This window comes from Tympanuchus pallidicinctus, unplaced genomic scaffold, assembly GCF_026119805.1.
Source record: "Tympanuchus pallidicinctus isolate F22 unplaced genomic scaffold, pur_lepc_1.0 scaffold1, whole genome shotgun sequence".
Classification (NCBI taxonomy): Eukaryota; Metazoa; Chordata; class Aves; order Galliformes; family Phasianidae; genus Tympanuchus; species Tympanuchus pallidicinctus.
This window is the reverse complement of record NW_026294618.1, coordinates 65,261,607-65,286,702: the sequence shown is the minus strand read 5'-3', so window position 1 is coordinate 65,286,702 and position 25,096 is coordinate 65,261,607. Positions and strand designations below refer to the sequence as shown.

Below are 25,096 nucleotides of genomic sequence, written 5' to 3'. Positions count from 1 at the left end.
TTGATACCCATGAATTTATTAAAAGATTCAAGAAGAATGTTTCCTGTACATCTTCTGTTCCTCTAATTATTCTCTGAAAGCATCAGTCCTTTCTAATTTCTGCCACCCTGTACAGAATCCTGTAAGTATGGCTCTGGTTTCTTCTTGCTGTATGTATAGCTCATGTTTCTTAAGCTGCAACTGTATTTTTGCCTGTTCTAAAAATGCATGTTATGTGATCTTTACTGAGCAAGCTTTTGGTGTAGGTTCTTCAGTGACTTGATCATTTTGTTATTTTTCTCTTCCCCAGACTTTTTGCCTTCTTTAGAGATTATGAGCAATTACTTTTTATTCCAGAAAATTAATAACTATTTTGCATATCAAAGGGCTAAGTGATGATCACTGCAATACCAGTTTGGGAAGTACAATTTGATTAATCAGTGTGGGAAATAATATTTTGAAACATATCAGTTAAATCTAACATCAATTTTAGTGTGTTAGTCTCTTAATCAAAATGTCAATTCTATATAAAATGCCACAGAGAAACCTGTGTAGATAATTTATTTCATTAAACTTGTAATCATGTAAAAATATCAGGTTATTCTGATGGTATGTAGTTACCATAAGTCATTTTTGGTTGACATTATTTCACATTCTTCCTTTATTTATCAAGTACCATATATATCTAGGGCTGATGTCAAGCTTACATGCCTATAATTACCTAGTTTGCCTCATATAATACTGCCTTAGATTATGACTTCATATGCTTTTCTAAAATTGTCTTGATAAAACAATCTCTAAAGGTTGTTCTGTTTTATTTCACCACCATTGCGTTCTGTAAGGCAGTGTGTGCATGAGGAGGAGGGGGAAGAGTTACAACAAAGAAAATAGCACAGACTTCAGAGTAATCTACAGAAGTATTGTAATTAAGTTACAGTATTTTTTTCTATGCATGTGAGGTCTTTAAAAGAATGTCTTAACAGCAATTAAAAGTGAAAGTACTCATTTTGGACAAGTGAATGGTGAAGAAACAAGACATTTGACGTTTTTATTTGAAGGTCCGTTACGTATTTTGGAGTTCTTTGCATTGTAGTTGCAGATTATTTTAAGTCTTTTCTTGACTTTCCTGTTTCATATTTGGAAAACTATAATTAGACCGTTGTTTCATACGTATTCTCAGAGTAACCTTATTCTGGAGTTAGTTGTTTTTTGCTTATTAAAAGAAAAAAATTCGTTACTTCACTTCTTACAGCAGAAAAATCAATGATTTGTAAAAGGAAAAAAATGAATTATAAGGTTCTATACCAAGACAGAAAAACTGAATTATTTATCTTGGAGAGAAAGCTTATGGTGATTTTTTTACTATTAAGATCTATCCTTGTTGTTTTTTTTTTGTTTGTTTGTTTTTTGTTTGTTTGTTTTTTGTTTTTTTTTTAATAATATGCACTCTTTTCCAGTGTACAAATATAACATTTTCACAGTGTATTTTGGACATGTTTTATGGCCAAAAGCAAGTGTCAAAACCCACCATTAGTAAATACACCAAACATGGTTTAGATCACATAGTTACATATTGCACAGATTACTTTTTTGATAAAGTATTTTTTAAGATATGTTTTTTGACTAATGCATAATTTTTGAGACTATAAAAAATGTAAAACAAATCAAGCAGAGTCCTTGGATCTATTCTTCTGTTTTCTCATATCGCCAAGACAGTAATAAGAGTTCCTGATCATTTTTTGTCAGTTGAAATTACAGACATTTTGGAAAACACAGAGGAACTTGTACAGTTATATTCTCCACTGGATGGTTTTGGGAAGTTTGCATCTCCTGTATTGCCACCACCACTTCTATTTACATGCAAGGAATTGTTACAGTTTTGTGAAAGATCAAATAAAATATTTTGAAGATTACAATGCCTTCTTCAAACAAATTCTCTGCCCTTTGATGTTCTTCTTAAGTGGTTAACGCTGCTTCCGAAAGAAAAAAGAAATCCTTTGTTGCTCATTATTTTTTGCATCTGTCTTTCAATTCCAGAAAGCCTGATTTGAAAACATGGACATTAATCATGCTTTCAGAGCTCTTTTTTTTTTTTTTTCCTGGTGTCTTACTTTGTCTTCTGTGAACAATTACTTTGCATCATTCCCAACTACTAGGTTTTGCTTTGAAATTGCATTTACAAAGTAAGCAGTTCTTTTGAGCACAACTTCACAATTCCTTCAATGATAGTTCTTCAGAACTTTTCAGATAGTGTCAGAGCCTCAGCATTTGAGGGGCATTTTCAGTTGAGCTGATGATCTGTCCTGTTAGAGGAATTATTAAAAGTTTTTTATAAGACTCAGAGCTCTGATTAACAAGTTTTCAGCTTTTCTTTTGTGACGCTCCTAGATTTTGTGAAAGAGCACTTAAATGATCTTTTGTAAGATACTTATATATTCTGCAAGGTAGTCAATGTCCCAGGTGCAACATTAAGGAATACGAGCAGATCATAGTTAGTTTTGGTGCAACACAATCCTGTATCACTCACAGTCCATCTAGTTTCCTTGACTACTCTGAAAGAGATTGATGGTATCAGCAAGCCAAAGGAAAATGAAAGTTCACCTTTAAAGTTTCTGAGATTCTATTTCTTTTAGGACATCTGAGAAGCATGTTGATGATGCTTTGCAGTGAGGAACAACTTTGTATCCATTCTGTATTAGCTGTCATAAAGACTTAACAACATTGCACTGCTGTGCCAGGTTTATAATGTTCCGTGCTTTGGTCTGATACGGTTGTCTTCCAGTTGTTCTGATGTTCAGAACAACCAATACTGCACAGTTAGACTGTGGAACTCTATCACAATGCACTGTGTGTGCATTAAAAGTGTTTAAAAAGTGGGGAATTAATGGCTGAGAAATTCATTGCTTACTAATAAGTGCAAAGATACCATTTCCATTATAGGAAGTCTGAGCTGCAAGTTGCTGGAGGTTGGAACATATTCTAGGCAAATACCATGTTAGGTTTGTCCTGTGCGTGTATTTATTTGTTTATTGGGGGGTTGGGGGGGAGAGGGGGAGGTTATTTGGGAGCTGTTATATTTTGTTTACTGGTGAGTGTTCTTGTTTTTAACTTATGCACATATTCTAGACACCTACTGCTAACTTGCTATTAGAGTCAAGACATGGGGTTAAATGGACTGGTGTATGATCTATATTCTTATACCTGAGAGGAATGTGGGAGGATATGTGACTCCCACTAGCACATGTTATTGCTATAACACAGTCCTGAGCCTGGTTGTGAGAACAGTGCTATTGTCATTCTATTTATGTTGTATGTTGTTCTACAAGTCATTTCTACAGATTACATGGAGGTGATTTTACTGTTCAAGTCTTTGGTCTATTACAGTTTTAGAAAACTTGCAAGCATTCAGGGACTCAAATGAATAGAAAAACAGTAATTGAAACTATGAATTAAGTGCTGTTAATTTGAAACTGGCAAACTCAAGAAGGTACAGCAAAATCCATTCCAAATCTTAGCATTGCACTTGTTCTGTTTCAGAAGATAGATCCACATTTTAATTCAAATACAGAATGTTTGATACGTATTTTTGCATGGGCACTATGACAACGTTTCTAGTGTGTTCAAGGATGGTCTTTTGCAATTCAGTAATGCTCACACAATGATTTTTTTTTGCTTGATCCACAAGACGTGAACAGTAGCATGCTGTCTGCAGCGCTTGTGAATTCATTACCGATGACTGAAACCTTGGACTTCCACTCAAGCACGTGAGCTGTTCTTCCAGTCATCTATGAGTAAACTGGACGAAAGTGATTTTGTTAGGGCGCAGTACAGGCATCTAGGAGTCTCTCTCCTCAGAAACGTCAGACAGCGCTTATATGGAGGAGCGCACTCTTCATTCACATCTAGCGAGCACTGTGACTGAGTGGTTAATAACTGTCATTTTGCAGGTTAGCGTATTATGTGATACACTCTGTTAGATCTAAAAACTGCTGTGAGACTTACTTTGGCATGAAATCTGTTTCCCACCTATGGTTTGCATGCTCGGTGTTCTGGTCTGCGATTCTAAAATTTGAATGTAGTGGGTTTTTGATTAACAATATCTACTTTTCTTTTAGTCTCCAAGGGACCGTGCCTGTAACTGGTTGAGGAGCAGTTTGTGTGTTCTTTCATTTGCCTTCTGCTTCTATCTATACAGCTTATGAAATAAGCTCATTTTTACAAATCAGAATGAAATTGAAAATGAGCACACTCTGTTAGAATCCATAGTTGTGTGGAAATAACATAGCAGCATCATCTGACGGTTTTTCTCACTGGGGTAATTCATGCTGGGAACACTGCTACGAATTATGATCACTGTGTCTCATGGTTCACACCTGTGTGGATGCTTCTTGAATAACTACTGTCAGAAGTGCCTGATTTCTCAATGTTACGTCTATACAGGACTTGTCAAATATGGTTGTTTGCAGTATACAATGTGTATTTCTAGCTTAGAAAAGATGTGTGTAAACAGAATTTCTTTTGTTCCGAGCCTGCAAGCTTAAATCGTCATGACAGATGTCTTTCTGACTCTGTTTTCTGCCTTAATGGTTCAGCACAGGAAGATACTGAAACTTTACACTCAGCTTTAAATACACAATGCTGTAGTTAATACTGTTGTGTGTTTTAAGCAGCTTCCCCAATGGGATGTCAATTTGAATATTTATCAATTAACTGCACAAATACATTAAAATAGCTTACTGAAGTTCTTACAGTGATATAAGAAATACTTAATACTTCAACTGGATTGCTGCAAGGATGCTTGGAGTTCAAGTACTCCCTTTGCTTCAGCACAGTTAATGATTTAAAACATGTTCTAAGTTTGTCAAGAGTGCATTATCTGCTGGCTATGGTACCATGCAAGAAAACAGTTCTTGCAAGTCTTTATGAGATCTTATGTGTCTGAGAAATATTTCTGCTGATCAGTTACACTGTACATTGTAGTAGCTCTTTAGGAGTTCAGTAAATGTGTTTTGAAATTGGGTACTTTGGTTTCTCCACTGTAATACTTGAAAGCATAGATGCAAAGTAACTGCAGGTAGTGCTTACTCTGCTGCCAGGAAATAAGGGAAACCAGATTTCATTCTTTTGATGTGCAAAGCTCTGTCTCACTGTGATGCTGCCTCACCATTGCAACATCACAATCAACACGGGAATATTGAAGTTGTATTGGTTGGTTTTGTTTTCCTTTGCTTTAAAGAGGAGCGACTCGCTTCTGCTGCCAGCATGATAACTACTAGGAAGCAACTGCTCACTAAGCACCACTGTTAGGATATCTTACAAGGCGTAATTGTGTCAATCTGTTTGTGAACAAAAATATCAGCCCCCTGTAAATTTGCAGTTGCAAAGTTGAGGGAAAGCAACAATAGTGACTGAATCAGATTGATTTCTGGAGGCTTTATCTTAAACACCACTAGACAATTGTGCCTTGCTTGCAGGATCACTAACTTGTCAATAAGGATTTGCTGTGATGGCTTAATTCTTGGTAAATCAGTTTTTGCTGTGGTGGAATTCTGTGAGAATTTCCTTTAACTGCTTTTTCTAGCTTAGAGAAATCTGACCTACCAGACCTGTACAGCTTAATTAAACTTTATATTCAAAATAATAGTAGAAGTCTCAATTATTCTTTGAGAATGTGTAGATTATATAAAAAGTATGTGAACCAAGAGATGAACCATACTGAAAAAGTCCATGTTACTAACAAAAATGCAACCAACAACCTACAGTCAAAACTAAGCGGCAATGGTTAGAAGAACCTTAAACCCCACATACGCTAGCATAATATTCACTGCTACATTTAAAGTAAAGCTGTTTTCCATCATTCTATGCATTTTCTTTTTACTTTAAAGACTGTAAAGTGCTATGTGTTAGATACTGAATTCATTTTGAGTATATTTATCTAGTCTCAGAACATGCTGTTCAAGGGCCCAGTTCTCACTTTCATACTTACGGAGCTTCTCTAATTGGGAGAGGCTTAAAATAAAAATAAAATAAATAGGGTTTACTATACTATAAGAAAAAAGATTTTCTCAGAAAAAATGCTTACTCTTCAGTCAAGTGACATCTCAAATTGCATTCCTGTCCTGGTTTCAGCCAACACATAAGTGATAAAATGCTTGGGGCCTCTCACTGGGAAAGAGCTGTCGCAATGGTGGTGTGGAACAGGGGGTGGGAATCTGAACCCATGTAGTTTAGAGGGACTATCTGCTTACCAGTAGTTACGTCCCATGGAGAACTGTCTTCTGCTACAAAAACAGTAGATGTTGCTTGTTTCCTCCAGTGTGTGGAGGACAGGGACTTGGCCTGTTTTACTAAAGAAGGGCACTGCTGCCTCTTCTGGGCACAGGACAGGTGGCAGGTTTGGCTTCTATGCTTTTGTGGAATTACATTCACTGGAAAAGCCAGTCTGAACAATACATAGAGGACCTTAGTTTGAGAAAGTGTGTGTGAATTGTGATGTGCTGCTTCTGTTTGTTTTGCACATGGCAATCTCAAGCATCATAAATAGTGTCTCTAAACTGAATTTTTTGAGTCCAGGAATTCAGTCTGCCTTACACACCAATTCAGCATTTTGCATGACCGGCAGGATAAAACATGAAGCATGTCTATGCATAGGAATAGAGAAGAGTCCCAAATGACTGTTAATCTGAGCCCAGACAACTCCCCACGGGACAAGTAAACCCCACATGAAGGAACCAGATATCCCTTTCCATAATTTGACTGCTGTCTCAGCCCTTCCTGGAAGAGCCCAGAACAATGCTTGCTCCTTTCATTTGACTGGTGTCCAGTGTTCCAACCAATATTGGAATTGGAGCCAACTACAACTTTAAATAGGGGATGGTTCCTCCAGCTTTCTGCTTTTCTTGGTTATTATAAATAGGTGATGGGAGGGGCCTGGCCTTTCTCATTATTCTACTTTATTCTATACCATACAGAACACCGCCATTCACAGGATGATCTTGCATCCAGGACTGGTGATCTCTTTCTCTTGAAGTGTTAAATAATGCAGGACTTGAATTTCCTATAAAACCACAGGGCTTTGCTGGATACAATTGTTGGAGGGCCAACACATAAAACACAACTGTTTTATAGAAATCTCCTATTAAAGTTGATGTTTCTTCCCCTTACGTATGGACCTTTAGTGTCATTTCACCTTAATGTAACTGTGAGGAGATTTGCAAATCTGGTTTGCAAATCACTCTGCAGTCAGAATGCGACAGCTATATACCCACTCTCCTAGGGGCTGAACTAGAAGCTTGCTCTGTGTGCTCAAGAATAACTCAAGCTTGGGTTCTCTACTTCAGATATAAATGTGTTTTTTTCAGCGTGCTGCTCAGGAATGTCCTATTATGATTCTGGAAAAAAGTAACTAGAAAGGTTATTGTATTATTAATTGCAGGATCCTTCACTCTCATAGACAGCATTTTGTAAGTGATGGATTCAGTTTCCTCTGGAGCAGGTCAACTCACTATAATAGGAGTTAAATGAGAAGTTCACACTGTAAACGTGTGAAAGGGGAAAAACAAAGCACAATCACATCAGATAGTAAGGTGCAATTTCCATGTGAAATTTAAGGTTGCATCTTTATAATGATACAGACCTGCACCTTTTGACGGTGTATGTTTTATGGACAAGTATATATTCTGTTTTTACTCATTATCCTGAAGGAACTGTATTATACAGTGTATTTATCCAATATCTACTATGTATGCAGAACATACAGACGTAAGCTATATGTTGGAAAATTAGTTTGTGAGTTGTATGAACTTTCCTAAGTTGTGTGAGCATTCCTGCTGTTCATCGAGGCAATGCCTGTGCTGAGAACAGAGCAATGGAAAAGAAGTGCATGGACAATGGTAGCTGCACAGCAGCTTTTGGCAAGCACTTGGTTTTTAGTTACTCATGCTATCTATAGAAAATTATAAGGTCTGAAAAAAGACTTGTCATAACAAGTATGTTATTGCATTTAATGTTTGTGTAAATACAACACAATTGTGTATGAAGTCAAATTCATCTTGGTTGGCTCTGTTACCTCTGCAAGCTTTACATCCTGCACTAGGAACTCAATCCAAATAGAACAGCATTTCTGCATTTGGCTTTGTCTGCTCATATCTTTGATTACAAGTCAAACACAGGTCTAATGTCAATCAGTCATCCTGTTGATGCCAACTTCCCTGTTGGTGTGAATTGGAGCATCTTCCTGCAAAATGTAGCAAACCACCGTGGTGCATTCCATGTCACCCACCTGTTTATGCGGTGCTCTTAGGACTTAGCACACTGTATCTGAATCTTTATGATGAAGACAGCGCATCTGGACAATCTATCTGATGTTGATGGTAACCTCTTGCCTTCCTTGCCTTCACTCACCTTTGTGAGGTGATAGTTTAGAAAATATACTTTTAAAATAGTTTAGAAATACACTTTTAATTTTTTCAGAAGTAAATTTTTGAGGTAATTTACAAGATAAGTCTTTGACAGTTTAAAATTATTTATAAAATAGATCTTACAAAAATAACTTTTGAAGTATCAAATGGAGAACTTAGTAATGTATGTTGTTTGTGAAAACATTTAATAGTGTTCATATTATTAGATTTGTCTGTTATTTAAGTCCATTCTTAGTCACATTTTCAAAGACAAAAAATGTTCTGATCCCACTGAGGGAATCAGTTGCTATTTATTCAAGTTGGTTTTTTTTTAGCTAAATTAAGAATGAATTTACAGATGTTTCTACAGATAAAAGCCTACTTATCAGAAATGATTTTGCAGAGAAGTGCAGAATAGTCCCGCCCATAGCCACCTACTTGGTCAGAAAAGCAGAGGAAACAGATGAGGCAGTGGTGCCATTTGGGAGGAAGGTCTGCTTCCAGAAGCTGAGGGAGATGTATAATGTGCTGCACTCAATATTAATGAGAGAACCACAAGCTTAAATGTTGTTGGTAAAATTCTTTACTCCCAAAGGCCAGATGGCACAGCATATCTGCAGCTACCAGATTTCCTCAGTCTCTAAGGAACAAGGAGGGATGCAAAATCCCTGTTGGGAACTGTGCCCATGTGCACCTACACATAGGCTGGGATTGGGGCTAGTGGTGGGCACCTGTGGATACAGGTCAGATTTGCAACTGTATATATGTGCTCAATGACATAGAAATATTCTTGGATAATGGATAATAGCCAGCTGTTTGCTGGTGGGACTATAGCCTTATTGTGCTCAGATACAATTACTATTACTTTAAGTTAGGGATTTGTTATTGTTTTTGCAATGAAGGCAGTCTAAATACATAGCTTTTGTTTTTCCCCTGTCCTGCCTCATTAGGACGAGATGAAAGTATCAGAAGTTCCAGTTCTCTTGTTATGGTCACAGGTCACTCTGTTACCTGGTGACAACTGCTTGCTGTTGACTGCTGTCAGACGCTTAGTTTTATTCCATTCACTGCCTTAGTGAATAGTGAGGGCCAACGAGAACCAAGTTTCCAGAGCAAAACAGTGAGAGCTGAGGATCCTTTCTCAATGCATTTCAAGGTAGGTTTCCTTCGGTTTGCTGGAATCTGTCTCTCTGATCTGATTGCTTACCACTGGGAGAAATGAAAGGCCTTGTTCCTGAGCCATATAATTGATAAAACTGTTGCCAATTCCAGGAGTGCCAAACATTTGCTAGTACTCTTGAGTGAAGAGCCAAAGGCGAGCATATTTCTTATAGTGACAGAAAACAACATTTGTTCTACTTCTTTCCTTTCTTTTTCTCACCATTCCTGTTGTAATCAATGTCTTGACTGTTGTGTCCACATTCCTGTCCTGATCCATAGATCAGGCATTAGGCATTGGAAAGATGGCAGAACAAAACATTCCATCTTTCAAAGCTGAAGTACTGAGATGAGGCAGAGAGTCACTCCTGTAGGGTTACAGCATAATTCTGTCTGCATGATGTCCTTACAATAAACACTGGTGCTATCCCTGAGACAGCCCTAGTGCTAAATGGAAAGCGTCTTAGGACTGCATTTTGTCTATATTACAATCATCTGTATGGTTAATGGATGGATGTGAGACTCTAGGACACCAGTGATACTAGCTGAAGGCTAAAAACCTAAAACCAAAAATAACATTTTGTTTGTTTTTCCTGTGGTTGTTGGGGTAATAATACCTTTTAGTTAGGGATTTTTCAAAGCTTTTCATCAGCTTTGAACCTGACTAGCTCTTTGATATCCAGGGGTGGATGAAACTAAAATATTTTGGTTATAATTGGGATCAGAGGGATGGGAATCTGATGTATATACAGCAAAGCCATGACAACATTTGCAGACTGGACCATGAAACTGGCTGTGTTGTTTGCAGTACTGATGGAAGGTAACTAGTTACAAAAATTATTTGTTTCCTTAGATATTTATGAGTTGTTACCTCTGCTGACATCTCTGAATCTCAAGATGAGATTTTTGGGGGTGATAGCACAACTTAATGTCACTTGTGAATTATTTACAATTCAAGTATGGGAGTTTTGTTTCTTATACATTTTAGATTTATGCTGTAATCTTCTAAAATTCATCACTGTCTTTTCCACAAGAGCTTGTTGGCATGGTTGAAAAAGAAAGAAATCGCTCGAAGCTGTAATTGCAGACAACTTTTTGTGCTGTAAGAAGCACAGGCTGAGGATCTGATGTCATGTAGTATTTGAGATTTCTCCCTCCTTGAGCCCTTTTTGTGGCTGGAGTTTCCATATAAAAAATCAAATCTGATTGCTGAGGAAATTAAGCTCAGAGTAAAGTGTTGATTCTCTACAGGAAACACTTAGTAAGAAATTTGAACAGTTGGATTCTACTTTAAAAGAGATTTAAGGGGAAGTTTAAATCCTAGAAATCAGCACTGATGTTCAGGATATGCTGATTATAATACATGCTAAACAGCTACTCTGAAACTGATACTCATGCTTCTTTTACTTTTTTATGCTGCTTTTGTCAATTGCCAAATTAAATATAAGTATATGCTTTTAACAGACATTAAAATTTAGTATCTCAACACTTAATTGTTCTTCTTTTCAAAAAATATTACGGTTTAGTTTTGGGGTCTGCGTGATTATGAACTCTATTTTAACAAGGGGCCCTATACAATGCTGGATCTCTCCTAAGTGATGTTTTCTCACTGAGTTCCTTAAAGGCATTTATTTCAAACCTCACACTTCTGACAGCATCCGTGAGCTGTTGTTCATCCATCTACTGTGTGTTCTATGTCAGAGATTCTGAGCATTTGCAGGTCTAAGGCTTGAGACTTTTCCTTTCATTCTTGCTGATTATTCTGATTCTATTTTGAATTATGTAAGTCTGAAATCAGGTACTGAGTTTTTTATGTGGTCTTTATTTTCAAATTGAAAAGCTGAACATATGTTCTGTTTTTAGGGCAAACAAATGTTACCTGGATGCAGAGATCACTTCTTTTGAAAGAGTAGTATTGGGATGTGAATAGCTAATGTGACCAGCATCTGCAATCTTTGCATCACTGTATTTCTAAAATCTATTAATGATCATACACGTCTAAATCCACTGCCACTTAACCTCCATTATTGTTCTGCTTAACCTTAACAGACAATGAATGCATACATTATTCTACTTTTTATAGTGTTCAGACGACACTTAAACAGTTATGTGCTGCAGCTTGAATGCTGTTTGAGTACTATGGATAAATCCTTTCCCTTGAAAGAAGTTTTGCTTTTACATAACTAAGGATGTCATCCATGTAAACCTTTTTATGAATGCATTTATCATTGATTGGCCTAGAAGGTGACCCAGCTAGCCATGCTGGAAAGTCAGCTAGCCAGCCAGGAAAGTCAGCTGAAAGTCTTTACACCTCTGATATTGTGAACAATCATTGAGGTTGTGAATTACAGAAAATCCATAGAAGGAAAGCTTGATTCTTACTGGAACTTTGAGTAAAAATAATAATAATATTAATAATAATAATAATAGTAATAATAATAATAATAAAATAAAAATAGTATTGAATGATTGAATGGAGATTATCTTAAAAAAGCTGTTGATAGTAGCAGTTAATTTATTAGCCACAGAAGTTGCAAGAGCAGTTCCAGATGAACTCTGGATATAACTGAAACAAATCTCAGATGAGATTTAGGTAAATATATTAATGTTTATGTATTTCTTTATGTATCTTTTGATTCTAGATCTAACCATATTGCTAAAACTTGGATTATGGTTAATATATATATTTTTTAATCTTAGAAGTCTTTTCTTAGTAAAACTAAACCATGCAGAGTTGTAATCTATAAATAAATCCATAAGTCCATGTACTACATGATGCACACAGTGCTCAGTAACTGGTTTGAGGCTCTTATCTCTGAAGCTGCATGAAGAAATGAGGAAACAGGTAATGAAGCCACTGTTTTGTGCAGGATGTCTCCCAGTAACAAAATCTTGTCAAAATTCTGTTGGCTCGTGGAAGGAAGTGGAGCAGTCTAACATACACAACACCATCTTGAGTCAATAACAGATTAATGAAAGAACTGACTGCAGTAATCTCTAAGAATTGTCCTTTGGCTGCACAGCCTTTCTCGTTATTTAAACAATGGAACTCAAACAGCTCTTCTGTCTGACACGTTTCTTTTTTGTTTAACTTTAAAAACTGCAGCTGGTCCATATATAGGTAATGTGTGACGTTTTCTGAATTTTTCACTGGAGTGAGATTCCTGTGCTCAGGAAAGCTACTGCCTCCAGTTCTGCTGGGATGTGGAACCTTAAAATGTTCTTCCCCAAACATCTCTGAAAACATGCTGGATTTGAAGGCTGTTCTGAAGTAGGTTTCTCCCAGTTTGTCGTAAGATACATTGAATACTTGCTTAAGCTGTTAGTTGGAAAAGGCAGCAAAGCCTTATCACGGAAGTGTGTCAGGAAGATATTGAAGTTTTCTCTCTTTCAGGAGAATAGTTCTGATGATACATGAAGCGAGATGTATAAGGGCTAATCATTTGAAAAATGAAAGCTGTGTTTTCAATATTTTAATAAATTACTTATCAGTTTTAAGTAAATGTGTGCATTACACATGTGAAAAACAAAACAAAACAAAAAAACAACAACACAGAACACCACCATCTTAAAGCCTTATCTCAGACCATAATTTGTTAAGAAAAGGGAACAAGGAATTCAGTGTGAGCTTCCTTAGAATTTTGAAGCAGTTATCACAGCAGTGAGTTAAAAGTGTTTGTAGAAACTACTTCATGTGTCTAACTTGCGCATCAGCTGAAATGGGGTTTAAATGCAGGCTATCTTGATACTTGTTAGCAAAGAGCAGTACTGTTTCAGACAGTACATTTTACTGGGGTGGGGAATGGCCATTGAAAGGATACTATTTGTCTGGAATTGTCTTGCATTGTTCACTGGCAGGTGTTAGTTTCACCGTGAACGTTTAAGCATCTCTTTGATCACTTTAATTACTGTGTTAGCATGATCATCTGGAAGACAGTTCGCTTGTTGTCAGAAATTAGGGATATGCAAACTTCTCCTTTACCTGGCAAGGTAGAATTTAGAGAGATGGGTTTTTGAGGTGGGTGGGTTGTTTTTCCTTCCCCTCCCTTCGAGATATAAGTAAGGTGTTTGTTTGTTTTTGAGAAATTGGAGTATATTTTCCTCATAGGGAAGAGTTTCTTGGAAAGCTACATACAGTTGCCATGCATTTTTGAACCTTTTCTTTTCTCCTTGCAATTTTTACAGTGTTGTGTGACACAAAAAATGGTAACAGGAATGAAGAAAATGACAAAGTATGTAACAGCAGTGCCTGCTCCTTTCTCTGAATAACAATCTATCTGATGCACTGCCAAGAGGATGACATTTGTAATGTTTAATAGAATGTTCACAATTTCATGGGAACTGTGCCTTTAGGCAAGAAAATGATCTAAAGGTATTCACTGCAATATAAGGTGATCATAAAAGTACTTGCTTACAGAACTTAGAAATTTTTTCTAAGCTTTCTCAGCAATTCCTTCACATCCTTATTCACTGCAGATCAGGAATACTTAAGGAAAACAAACAAAAAAATCATTCATTAAATTTTCATTTATTTATTCATTACTAACTGAGAAAAAATGTTGAATGGTGGTATAATGTAATTTTATTATTTTTAAGTATTTTAGAGGTGGTCAGATAGTAAAGCAGACTGCATAAAATTTTACCTATTGCTCTTATGTTGTACTGTGAACTTTGCTTATTGTGAGGTTAAAATTGTGAAAATAGTGTCTTGCGCAGCAGCAGCATAAATTAAGTATGGAAAGATATGTTGGTGTTAATCTATGGAAGTGTAACTAGAGCTTATATAATATGAGTGTGCCAGTTGTTCAGGTCTGGCAAAGCTGGTAGATAGCTGCTGCTTGCCTCTTCCAGGAACAGCAGAGATCCAGCCCAGGGAGCTCTCTGGGCCAACACACCGTAACCAGTGAAGAAGTTTACTAAAACTGAAGCTTCAGGCAGTGTGTATGTTTAGAATATAATCTTGTGAACATATACTATGTAACGAATATTTATGAATTATTCACACAATGCATAAACCCAAGCCTCTTAAGTTTTTAATTGCAACTGCAAACTAATCAAATTCATGCCTTTTAAAATCCCTTAAATAACTGGAATATGTATTAGAATGCCAGAACTGCCAGGTGCTCACACTGCATTTTCAGGGCCTGAACCTGCTATGTTTCAGAGCTCCCAGTGCAGTGCTGGTGTTTCAGGCCTGCAGAAGCACTGTCCTGCTGAGCTTTGTGCAGCTGGGCACTCTGCAGGCCAACATCATTTACAAGGGTTCACATTTCATACATGAATTATTTTTATTGCATTGTGAGTCTCAGTGCACTCGTAATGACTTTTTATAGTCTTTAATCTTGAAAATTTAGTTTACAAACTATTCAACATGGAATCTAAATTTATTTCCTCTAGTTTTAACTAGCCCTCTATTCTTCTGGCATTTAATATTGAGATTTATTATTTTTTTAAAATTGTAGTTTGCTCAAGCAGGCAATTTCTCAGCATGTAGTTTCTGAGGATGGCAATAATTTCTTTTGTTATCTCAAATAATACTTTTGCATTCTGTAATGTTCCCTGTTCAGAAACACCAAAGTGTTTTATAAATCTAATTAGCACAGGAATTTTCTTAAAGCAGTTTTAAGGCTGGTAAACAGAAGTAATTTTCCCAGGGTTGCTGAGAGAGCTATTTGGGAATGTAGTCTTTTTTTTTTTTTTTTTTATTTTTGTTGTTGTTGTTGTTGCTTTGGCTTTTTTTCACATGAAAGTCTACAAGTATTAAATCTTCTAAAAAAAAAAATAATAATAAATAGCAAAAACAAATGTTCATGTCTGAGGCTTTTTCACCTGGTTTAGGCTTAGTTCCTTTTTTTGTTCAATTTTTCTTTTTCTCTTGTGAGCCAAAGAAAGTTTTATTAAAGGAGGTAAGGGGTTTATAAAATATATATATCTTTTCATTGTGTACTTCCTTGACCATAGTTTTATCTGTTCAAGAGTAGTGGATCTTCAGTGTTCTCTTAGTTTTTTGTTCTGTGTGGAATACGTACTGAAGGAAGAAGGTATTTTCACGTCTTCTACTGCATTATAATAAATCTGTCTTACCATTTCATGCCTTAAGAAGGGGAAAAAGAAAATAGAATTACGGAGCAAAAAAACCCTAAGTTTCAAAACTATATGAAATGAAGATTATGGGTTTGTTTTTGAAAGTTGAAAATAAATTAGTTCCACATTATTTAATGTTTAGTGTACTACAGTTGAATACGTATTTCCATTGCCTCATACATGATTGCTGAACTTGAACTTAATTGCCCAACTTGAACTTAAGTGCTGTGTTAAATTGAGTCCTGAACAAGATGAGAAAAAAATATGGAAAAAGTCTGGTCTATTCTATTAGGATGACTTTAAACATTTTCTTACCTGGGGCTGGCTTGCAGTGTTTTGAAACAGTACAGAAGGATGACTTGGTTGTTTAAACAAAAACCTGAGTTTATGTAAAATAAGTAGAGATGATTATATTAAAAGTAGAATTATCTTTAAACTATCTTCTTGCCCTTTAGCTGTCTTAAGAAAATGCTGCTAGTACATCCTTAAGAAGTGAGTCCTTAATGTATGGTGGAATTTGATTATGTTATTGGTGTTCAGTCTCTTGCATATCAGTGTTTCTCAGAGATGAGGAATTTATCATCTTAGAAGCAAGGCTGTAATGATACTGTTGATATTTTTTTTTATATCCTTCTTTTCTCTTTTTTTTTTTTTTTTCCTTTGTATGGATGTCTGAAGAGTCATATGTGATCTTGATGCCATCAACACCTATCATTCTTTCTTGACTTCTCACCGCTTCTTTTTTTGATCCTTTTGCATCTATACTTCCAAATGCACGTTTCAGTTGCATCAGTCTTACTGTGTTCATTACAAACCTTCACTATTTTATACTGGAAAAAAGGTCTTTGAGGGGAAGAAAAAAGCCAATAACCCTCTAAACTGTCATCTGTGGCTCCTTTTTTCAGACTGCTTTTTTTATTATGTATGCACACAGTGATTTGGATGTGTGAAACAATCTTATGTAGCAAAACTTTATTGAATCTCAGCATGATTGGTATGGTCTTCCCTGGGGAGAAAAGAAAAAGATTAAAAAAAAAAAAAAAAACAAAAAAAAAAACACAGTTATGTGAAAAGTATTACGCTGAGAACAGCATTGTAAGTGGCTATGTAGAGCTGTATGAACTAAGGCAAGTTAATTCAAATGTGGTTTGATGTATACTGATCCAGGCTGAGTGGGGCTTTGAGCAACCTGGTCTAGTGGGAGGTGTCCCTGTCTATAGCAAGGGTGTTGGAACTAGATTGTCTTAAAAGCCCTTTCAATCCAAACCATTTTGTGATTCTATAATTGCAAATTTAACACGTGTTTTAAGAGAGCTTTCTTTTAATATCACAGTAAAATCATATTCTGTAGATTTCCAACATCACAAAAGCAGGGCTACTAATTTAAAGCCAAGATTTTGTCCTCTGAAGTTCACAAAATGGTAACATCTGTGACAAAAACAACAAAAATTGGAAATATGTACAATTATAGTTTGTAATACTCTGCCTTTGATGCTTAGATGAAGTCAAGGGGTAGTCACTTCTATAAATTCAAAAATTCTAATAGGGTTTAACGCTGACATCAAATCAGTTTCACAAGGAAATATCTTTTTCTGTGAAATGACTGAACAAATCATGCACCTAGACTGCTACTTTTTGCAAGGGATTCCTTTTAAACCTTTCCTAATGATTGTCCTCCTTTTCTGTTGGCAGTGGTGATTTGTCTGTTGTCTCAAATGTCAGTTAGCCTAAGATAAAGGGAAGACACGAACTGCAGTTACATAATCTTTTCTTTATCTCTCCTTTCAATACTTCAGGAGTTTTACTTTAAATGTGGAGCACACCCAACAACTGACAGTGAAACATCTGTGGCTTTGAACCTCGTTACTACAAACAGTCGCGGTATCACCTGTATAACATGCACGGATATTAGGTGAGTACAATGAACAGTGTCAGAGATTCACAGTCTCAGTGCTTCAGCGTACTTATCACTTTCAAAGAGCTTTTTTCTTTTTTTTTCTGTGCATGCTTACCTTTTAAAATGTGTGGGGTTTTTTCTTTTTCCTTCTTTTTTTTTTTTTTTTCTCCAGTATTGTGGTAGAAAAAGGGCCACTTTCAGATGTATTCATTGCCTTGCCAATATGAATACAGTTGGTACCTTAGTTAAGTTACAGGTGGAAATCGGATTGCTTATGTTCTAGCGCCGATCTTGAGTGCTTAAGGCAGTCATGTAGGTGTATAGATCTTTGCCTCTAGTTTGTGTTTGAGATACAGTGAATGAAATTGTGATTTTGAGGTTGACAAAATATTCCTTCAGGACAAAATATTCCAACAGGAACCTTTTGGTGTTTGTTTTATAAATCAAAGCAAAATTACTGATGGTTCATCTGTTCTCATATTCTTGTTTACTGCAGTTTTAAACACTGTAATCCATCTTACTGTATGGCAATTCAGCACATATGTTCAAGAATAACATTGCTCACAAATGCATGATTAAAAATTAATTTCCAAGAAAGACATCTACCACTATTGTGAAGAATTATCTGAAACACATTCATTTACTGATAGGAAATTTGAGGTGGATCCTCAAAACCAATAACAAAAATGTTATTCATTTTAAATATATTTTAAGTATTTCTGCTGATTCATCTGTATTATGAAAAAGGATAAACTATTTAGAAAAAAATACCTGTAATCTTATAAGATAGCAAGAAGTCTGGATAAATTTGTTAGGGGTATCTTGGGAAAATAAACTCTATTCCTGGACAAAATGTTCCTATTAGAAATATTAGGTTGTTATTTTGATTTTATCCCAGACCTTGTGTAATTATGTTGTTCTTATGTGCTACTGAATTGATAGTAGCTGTTTTGTTGCTGACAATACTTGGTTGACGAATATATCTCTTAGTTATAGACTAAACTGTATACTGAAAAGAAGAGCACAGTATCCATCTCATTACATATACACAGGCTTTGTGGAACTGCTCTGCATCTCTTTTAAGAGTCTTGCAAGCACAGTGTGCAGAATTACTTTGTTTATCCTAATGGTTTGGTATGCACCAGTATTAACCTCTCAGTAATTAAAGGCAATATGGAGTTTCCATTCTGAGCCCAGCTTTCTCTTTTTCCAAAGGATCAGAGTGAAGAATTTCAGTCATAAATGTGTTTACTTAGGCTTGAGAGCTGGTTACAATTATTTCAATCAAATTTGAAATGGATATGTTGACATTCCTCTGAGTTGATGTATTCAGTACAGAACTATTCACTCATAATAATGAATTCATAATTTCTTTCCCTGTTTTGTGACAAAACCCCAAAGGAAACAAAGAGTTTAGACTTAATTGTCTCAGTTTTCTTGGCTGAATTATTCCAAGGACTATTTGGCTTCCTAAACTTTACTTTTTTATGTATTTATGTATTAGTTTATTTATTCAAGGCATGTTAAATCTCATTTATTTAAATAAAGGCATCAAATAACTATAGAAACCTCAGTTTCAGGATAGAATTCTAGCTCAGCACAAAATTATGGAGCATTCATTTACAGATAAGCTTGTGGGATTTATACACCGAACAAGGAAGGAAGAAGTTTTTCTATTGGCCTCACTCTGTGTTGTGAGGAAGAGATGGCAGATAGTGTAGGATACAGCTAGTCTGTAGGCTGCTTCTCATCAGTCTCCAAAAATTAACAGGAATGTGCTTCCATCCTAGTATGTCTTGTAGGACATGGAATGAATTGTTGGCAGGTGACACTGAAATCTGTAATCCCAGGAATGAAGGAATGAGCAGAAGAGTCCTTCAACAGCCTTTTTTTTTTTTTTTTTTTTTTCAGTTGTATTAAGGTATTTTTTATGTATTAAGGTATTAATAAATTTATGTAAGCAGAATTCAACTCCTCACTTCCTGGAGCAGTAGGCATAGATTTCCTCTTTCATTTGTCAAGAGATGTAGTGAAATAATAATGAGGCTATTCTGTCTTCTTATATACTTAACAAGATTTTAAGGGCGTTCTGCACACCTCCTCATCTCCTCTTGACTGCAAGCAGGTCTGTTGTACTGGCCAGTGGAACTAGAAAAAATGAAATCAACAGGCCTTAGAGAATATTATTTCAGATCCTCCTCTCTTTTTTGGTTAATTGACTTGGTTGTACCTTGACTGCCTCAGTGCAGATAGCACCCTTACTTACATGAGAATGTATACTGATGAAAACTGTAAAATGATGGCCAAAATAGAGAATTGATGGAAGGAACAGTTGAACTCTGTAGTGATTCATATGGTGTGTCTTCTGGAAAGAGTTATTCTGAACGCATCCTCTGTGGTGTATGTTGGTCACTAAAAAGTACTATTTGATAGGACAAATTCTCATCTACCAAATACTATTTTTCAACATAGTCACCACCATTAGCTATGCATTGTCAACAGCATTGAACATAAGCCTGCATGCCTTGCTCATAGAAAATCTGCATAACTGTCCAGAATGTGGCTCATTTTTCATGTCACTGTCACCACTGCTGAAATGAACCACCCACTGCTTCACTGTGGTCGCATCCGCTGTTTGTTCTCCATAAATCTTCAGTAAGTGTCAGTGAATGTTAATGGGTGTCATTTTTCTGCATGGAGGAATTCAGTGACACATTTTTGCTTCCTACACACTTCCATCTCAGACACCATTTTGTCAGACTACCCTTCTGCTGCCATCGGTCACACAGCAACAACATGTAACAGAATACTGTTGGGAAGGTTCAGCCTCTACCACCACCATCTCCCTCTGGCATTATAGGCCAATATAATAGCATAGGAGGCATTACTTTCAGAGCAGCCCCCTTAGTTACAGAACTGTCTCCAAACAGCAATTTGTCTTGAATTGCTAACTCAAAATTTCACTGCAAAGGTGGAAAATAACCTACTTAAAAGCAGTAATTTCACGTGTCCATTTGAACAGTTCCCTTATTGCAAGCCAGAGCCCAAGTATGACTAATGCTAAACAAAAGAGAGCCTGATCCCAAGGCAAATGATTTTGAGATTTCCTACACGGTAATCTGATAAATGTCTTTGTCACAGGCATGTTGACAAAATCTTGATTCTCAAATCTGAAGTCTCATTGCTAAAACTAGATCATAGTATCATAGAATCACAGTGTGGCCTGTGTTGAAAAGGACCATAATGATCATCTAGTTTCAACCCCCCTGTTATGTGCAAGGTCACCAACCACTAGTTCAGGCACTAGATCTGCAATTAAAGAATACTTTTTATCGCAGTGGCAAGTTGGCATGGAAAAGAGTTATTCATGTCCTAGTATTCCCTATGTAGGGTTCATGAAGCATCAAAAGACATTACTGAACATTGTGAATGTTTTATACTAAAACTTAAGCTTCACAGGGTAATTTCCATTAGGAATTCATTCCCATTGCCCCCATTGCATCCCATGGTGTTGTGACAGGGACACGTTCCCATTGCCCCCAGTGCATCCCATGGTGTTGGGAGGTGGGATGGGGACTTGTTCTTATTTCCAGGACTTGTGTGGTGGAGTGCTGTGCAAAGGTCATTCTGTGTACTTGGGCTACATATGAAATCTCTGCTCAGATTTTTTGAATTTCTAATTCTTTTCTCTAATCTTATGTTCTTCAGACACGTATGTAACTCAAAGATATATAAATACATATATATTTTCACTTTATTTAAGCGTATAGGTCTCTGTATTCTTGATGTTGATCTCTATAAAATACTTCTATGCAGCTGAAAAATGCCAACACTGCTATACTAGTAAAATATACTTTCATCATTTTATAGCATTGAGCTGGAACATTAACAATTACTTTTTATTAGCTCTGCTACACACTCACAAAAAAAGGATTTTGTGGCTATTCTTCATAATACATTTTTCTTCCTTTTTCTGAAAAAAAAGTTGAAACTTGAAAAGATGATAACAATGTGTTATTTTTGTATTTCTTAAATATTCTGTTTCTAGCAAGATATCTGAAATATTGTGTTCAGTTTTGGGTCCTTCACAAGAAGAAGGATTTTGAGTTATTCAAGCATTTACAATGAAGACCAACAAGGCTGATGAAAACTAGATTTATGAGGAATGACCAGTGGAATTAGTGTTATTTAGTCTGCAGAAGAGGAGGCTGATGGGAGACCTCATCACTGTCTATAAGTACTTCAAAGGAGGTTGCAGGAAGTTATTCTTCTCTCAGATGACAAGTGATAAGACATGAATATGTGGTTTCAAGTTGTGCCACAGGAGGTTTTGATTGGGTATTAGGAAGAGATTATTCATGGACAGGGTGGTCATGCACTGGAATGGGCTGTCCATGAAGTGGTGGAGTCCCACCCTTGGAGAGATGTGAACATTGCACTGAGGAGAACAGTTTAGTGGTGGATTGCATGGCTCAGGTTGATGGTTGAATTTGATGATCTTGAAGGTCTTTTCCAAACTAGATGATTCTACAGTTCTCACTTTTTCTCTGGTGGCTTACATACATTTATCATGGACATTCTGCCACACATGGAACAGTTAAGCTCCAAGATGCTCAGTGGAGTATGTCTGTAGTAGTGAGGTCTGCAAAGCTCATAAAAATTTTATTTAAGGAGGTACTGTATGGTATATAGAAAAATATACAGTTCAAAGTAATATTTAAGCCTATTACCAATTTTTACTCTCCAGCTTACATTAGGCACACATTGTGTTTGGCCTGGCTTTATATTTGTTATGAATATTTTCATGTAGCTCTGATGAACAGACTGAAATATTTCAGAGCCAAACACGTTTGTAGGTTTCTATTAAATCTGTAGACCATATAGTGTATTCCATATACTGTAATGCTTTCCAATGCTTTCTGCTTGTCTACAACAGAGTCAGCATGAACTGGCAACATTTATGCATTTCTTTCTACAGCGTTTAAGGTGATACGTTGCTATTTTATTCTTTGAAGAAGCTCCTAATAAATTGAGCAAATGGCTGGAAGTTGAAACAAATGCTAAAACTGTTCAATACTCAAAGGGGGATTTGCTTTTCTCAACTGTTTCTAGAAGTAACATCAAAAGGGGTTAGGAGTACCCCCTGGGTACCCATAAATCAGGTTCAGGAATAACAGTGTTAAGCAGTGTAAAAATAAAACGTGCAGTACAGAAGTGCCTCACGTCATCTTTCACAAACTAGATAGAGAATAATTCCTAAAGGCATCATTATTTTTAGCTTTCAAGAGATATAGATAAATATAAAAGATATGTAGGGCTTGCTGTCCTTTAGTAGCTAGAATCCTCCAGAAGGAAAAGTATTTGCTTTTGGGTTGATCAAAAGATTTTATCCAGTAGATTCCTACTTTATAATCTCCAGAAGAAAAAAAAAAAAGTTATTTTTATTTAGACAATAGAATCTTGTAATTTGTTTTTCTGCTATTCAGACTTCTTAATGCTGCAGTTGAAGGAGGAGTTTGATTTTGCGAATGGTAAGAATTAGAAGTGTATGTTCAAAATGTTACTTAAGGGTAACTGCAATTTAAGAGCTTTGTCATAATTATTTTCAGCCAAGTCAGTTCAGTCTCTGATAACACTAAACTCCATGGCAGGAGACTACTGGAGAAGGTCAGTATTTGGGGGGGAAACCTCAAACGGGAAGTGCTACAGGAAGGGATGTTAGGAATTCAGTAGACTATTGACTTTGTCTTGAGTCAGTAAAGAATGAATGACTCTGCTTGTCTTTAGGGATAACTGTTGATCTTGTTCTGTTGGGACTGCTTTCATCCTTCAAAGCCTTTAACTAGCTCCTAATCAGCAATCTTTTTTTCTTTTTGGTTATAATCTGTGGGGTTTTGTTTTGTTTTTGTTTGTTTGTTTTTTAATGAATAAAAAATACAACTAAGGGGTTTTTTTTGTTTGTTTGTTTTTGTTTTTGTTTTTCCTCCCCTATCCTGCAGTTGATTAAGGGACTGGAATGCATCTCCAATAAGGAAAGGATGAATGAGCATCTTAGCTTAGTGATGTAAGGAATCAGGGATTTTGGCAATGTACATAAATGCCTGAAGGGAGTATACAATGAAGACATAGCCAGGCTCCTTTAGTGGTGTCCAGTGATGGGAACAGAGGCAGTGGATATAAACTGGAACACAAGATGTTTCATCCTAACATCACAAAGCAGTTTTTTACTGTGCAGGTGACCAAGTACCGGAACACATTGCCCAAAGAGGCTGTGGAGTCTCCTCAGAGATATTCAAAAGCAGCCTGGACACTATCCTGTAGAACTTGTGCTAGGTGAGCCTACTCGAGGAGAGGGTTAGACCAGTTGGCCTTTGGAGGTCCTTTTCCTACCTCAGTCTATGGTTCTATGATGTAGGAAGTGTACCTAGTTAGCTATTAACCATGACATTCTTTCCCATTTTGCCTAATAATACTGTATGTTGCTTTGAGGTCGAACATTTCTTCTACTGCAGTTTAAACATTTTTTTAGAAACTCATGAAATTATTTGCCTTACCTTTCTTTCATTCTGGATGCCATCTAGATTTCAAAAGAAAAAAAAAAAGACTGCTAGAAGAGAAATGTACTAGTGAATGTGACAGAAAAACAATGTGTAACTCAATATCCAAAAGCTTTAATATATAAATAATCCTACAAACCTTACTGTCAGGATTGAATCAGAAGTTGCAGTTGAAGAGCTTTGTCGGAGGTCAATTCTGATGCAATTTGAACAGATTTTTTACAAGGGCCCTTCTGTTCCCCTTCAAGACTGCAGGCTGTGTCCATTAAAAGATATTTTCAATGAGATATTTTTTAGTAAACTAAATAACACCTTATTCTGGTCTTTCAATTACTATTTTCTCTTTGTTTCTGGGGAATTGGAACCTAGAATTATCATTTAGCTATTATAATCCATGCAAGTTATTACGTCTCATTAAGTCTATACTTAGCTCATCCTTTTAAAAGTATGTTGTTTCTCTCTGTGACCTGTTTTGATAATGCAATCCCCCTCCAAATCTCTGCCTGCTATGTTCTGTTGTCATTATGTATTTTGAGTTGTTCCAAGAGAAGTGAGAAAAGATTATGTTAAGAATTAAATCTACTTTGTTTAAGTATTGTGACCATCAGGGACAATGTCTACTGCTTTCTCTTCTAAGAAATTAATGGGATTTCTAAAGAATCACTTAAAGTAAGTAATTAATCAAATAGCAAAGAACTGTTACTAATTGGTTTAGGGCTTTTTTTTTTTTTTTTTTTTTTTTTTTTTTTTCCCCCCCAACAAAGCAGCCTGTAGAATACTGATTTTTACAGTTGTAGTTTTTGAGTTCTGGCATAATCAATGCCATGCAGAGAAAACATTTCACTGCTAGTTTTGTTGGTATTTTGAAATGTGAACAAAGTCTGTAAATGGCAGTAACCTTCATTTCACATACTGTGGGTTTTAAACTCAAACATTTGTATCATGAGCTTCTGGAACATGGACATTTTGCATGAAATTGAGCTGCCTTAACCCCTCTGTAGAATTGTAGCCACTATTACATA

At 36.1% G+C, this 25,096-nt stretch overlaps 1 protein-coding gene across 2 annotated transcripts in view; it reads left to right on the top strand.

Annotated features, from left to right (window-relative positions):
* PRKN (parkin RBR E3 ubiquitin protein ligase) overlaps positions 1-25,096 on the top strand; it is a 678,674-nt gene that overhangs the window by 311,811 nt on the left and 341,767 nt on the right. For both annotated transcript variants that reach the window (XM_052683810.1, XM_052683801.1), the window contains exon 6: positions 17,417-17,532. In XM_052683810.1, the coding sequence (XP_052539770.1) occupies positions 17,417-17,532 (116 nt within the window). The remainder of the gene's footprint in view (positions 1-17,416; positions 17,533-25,096) is intronic.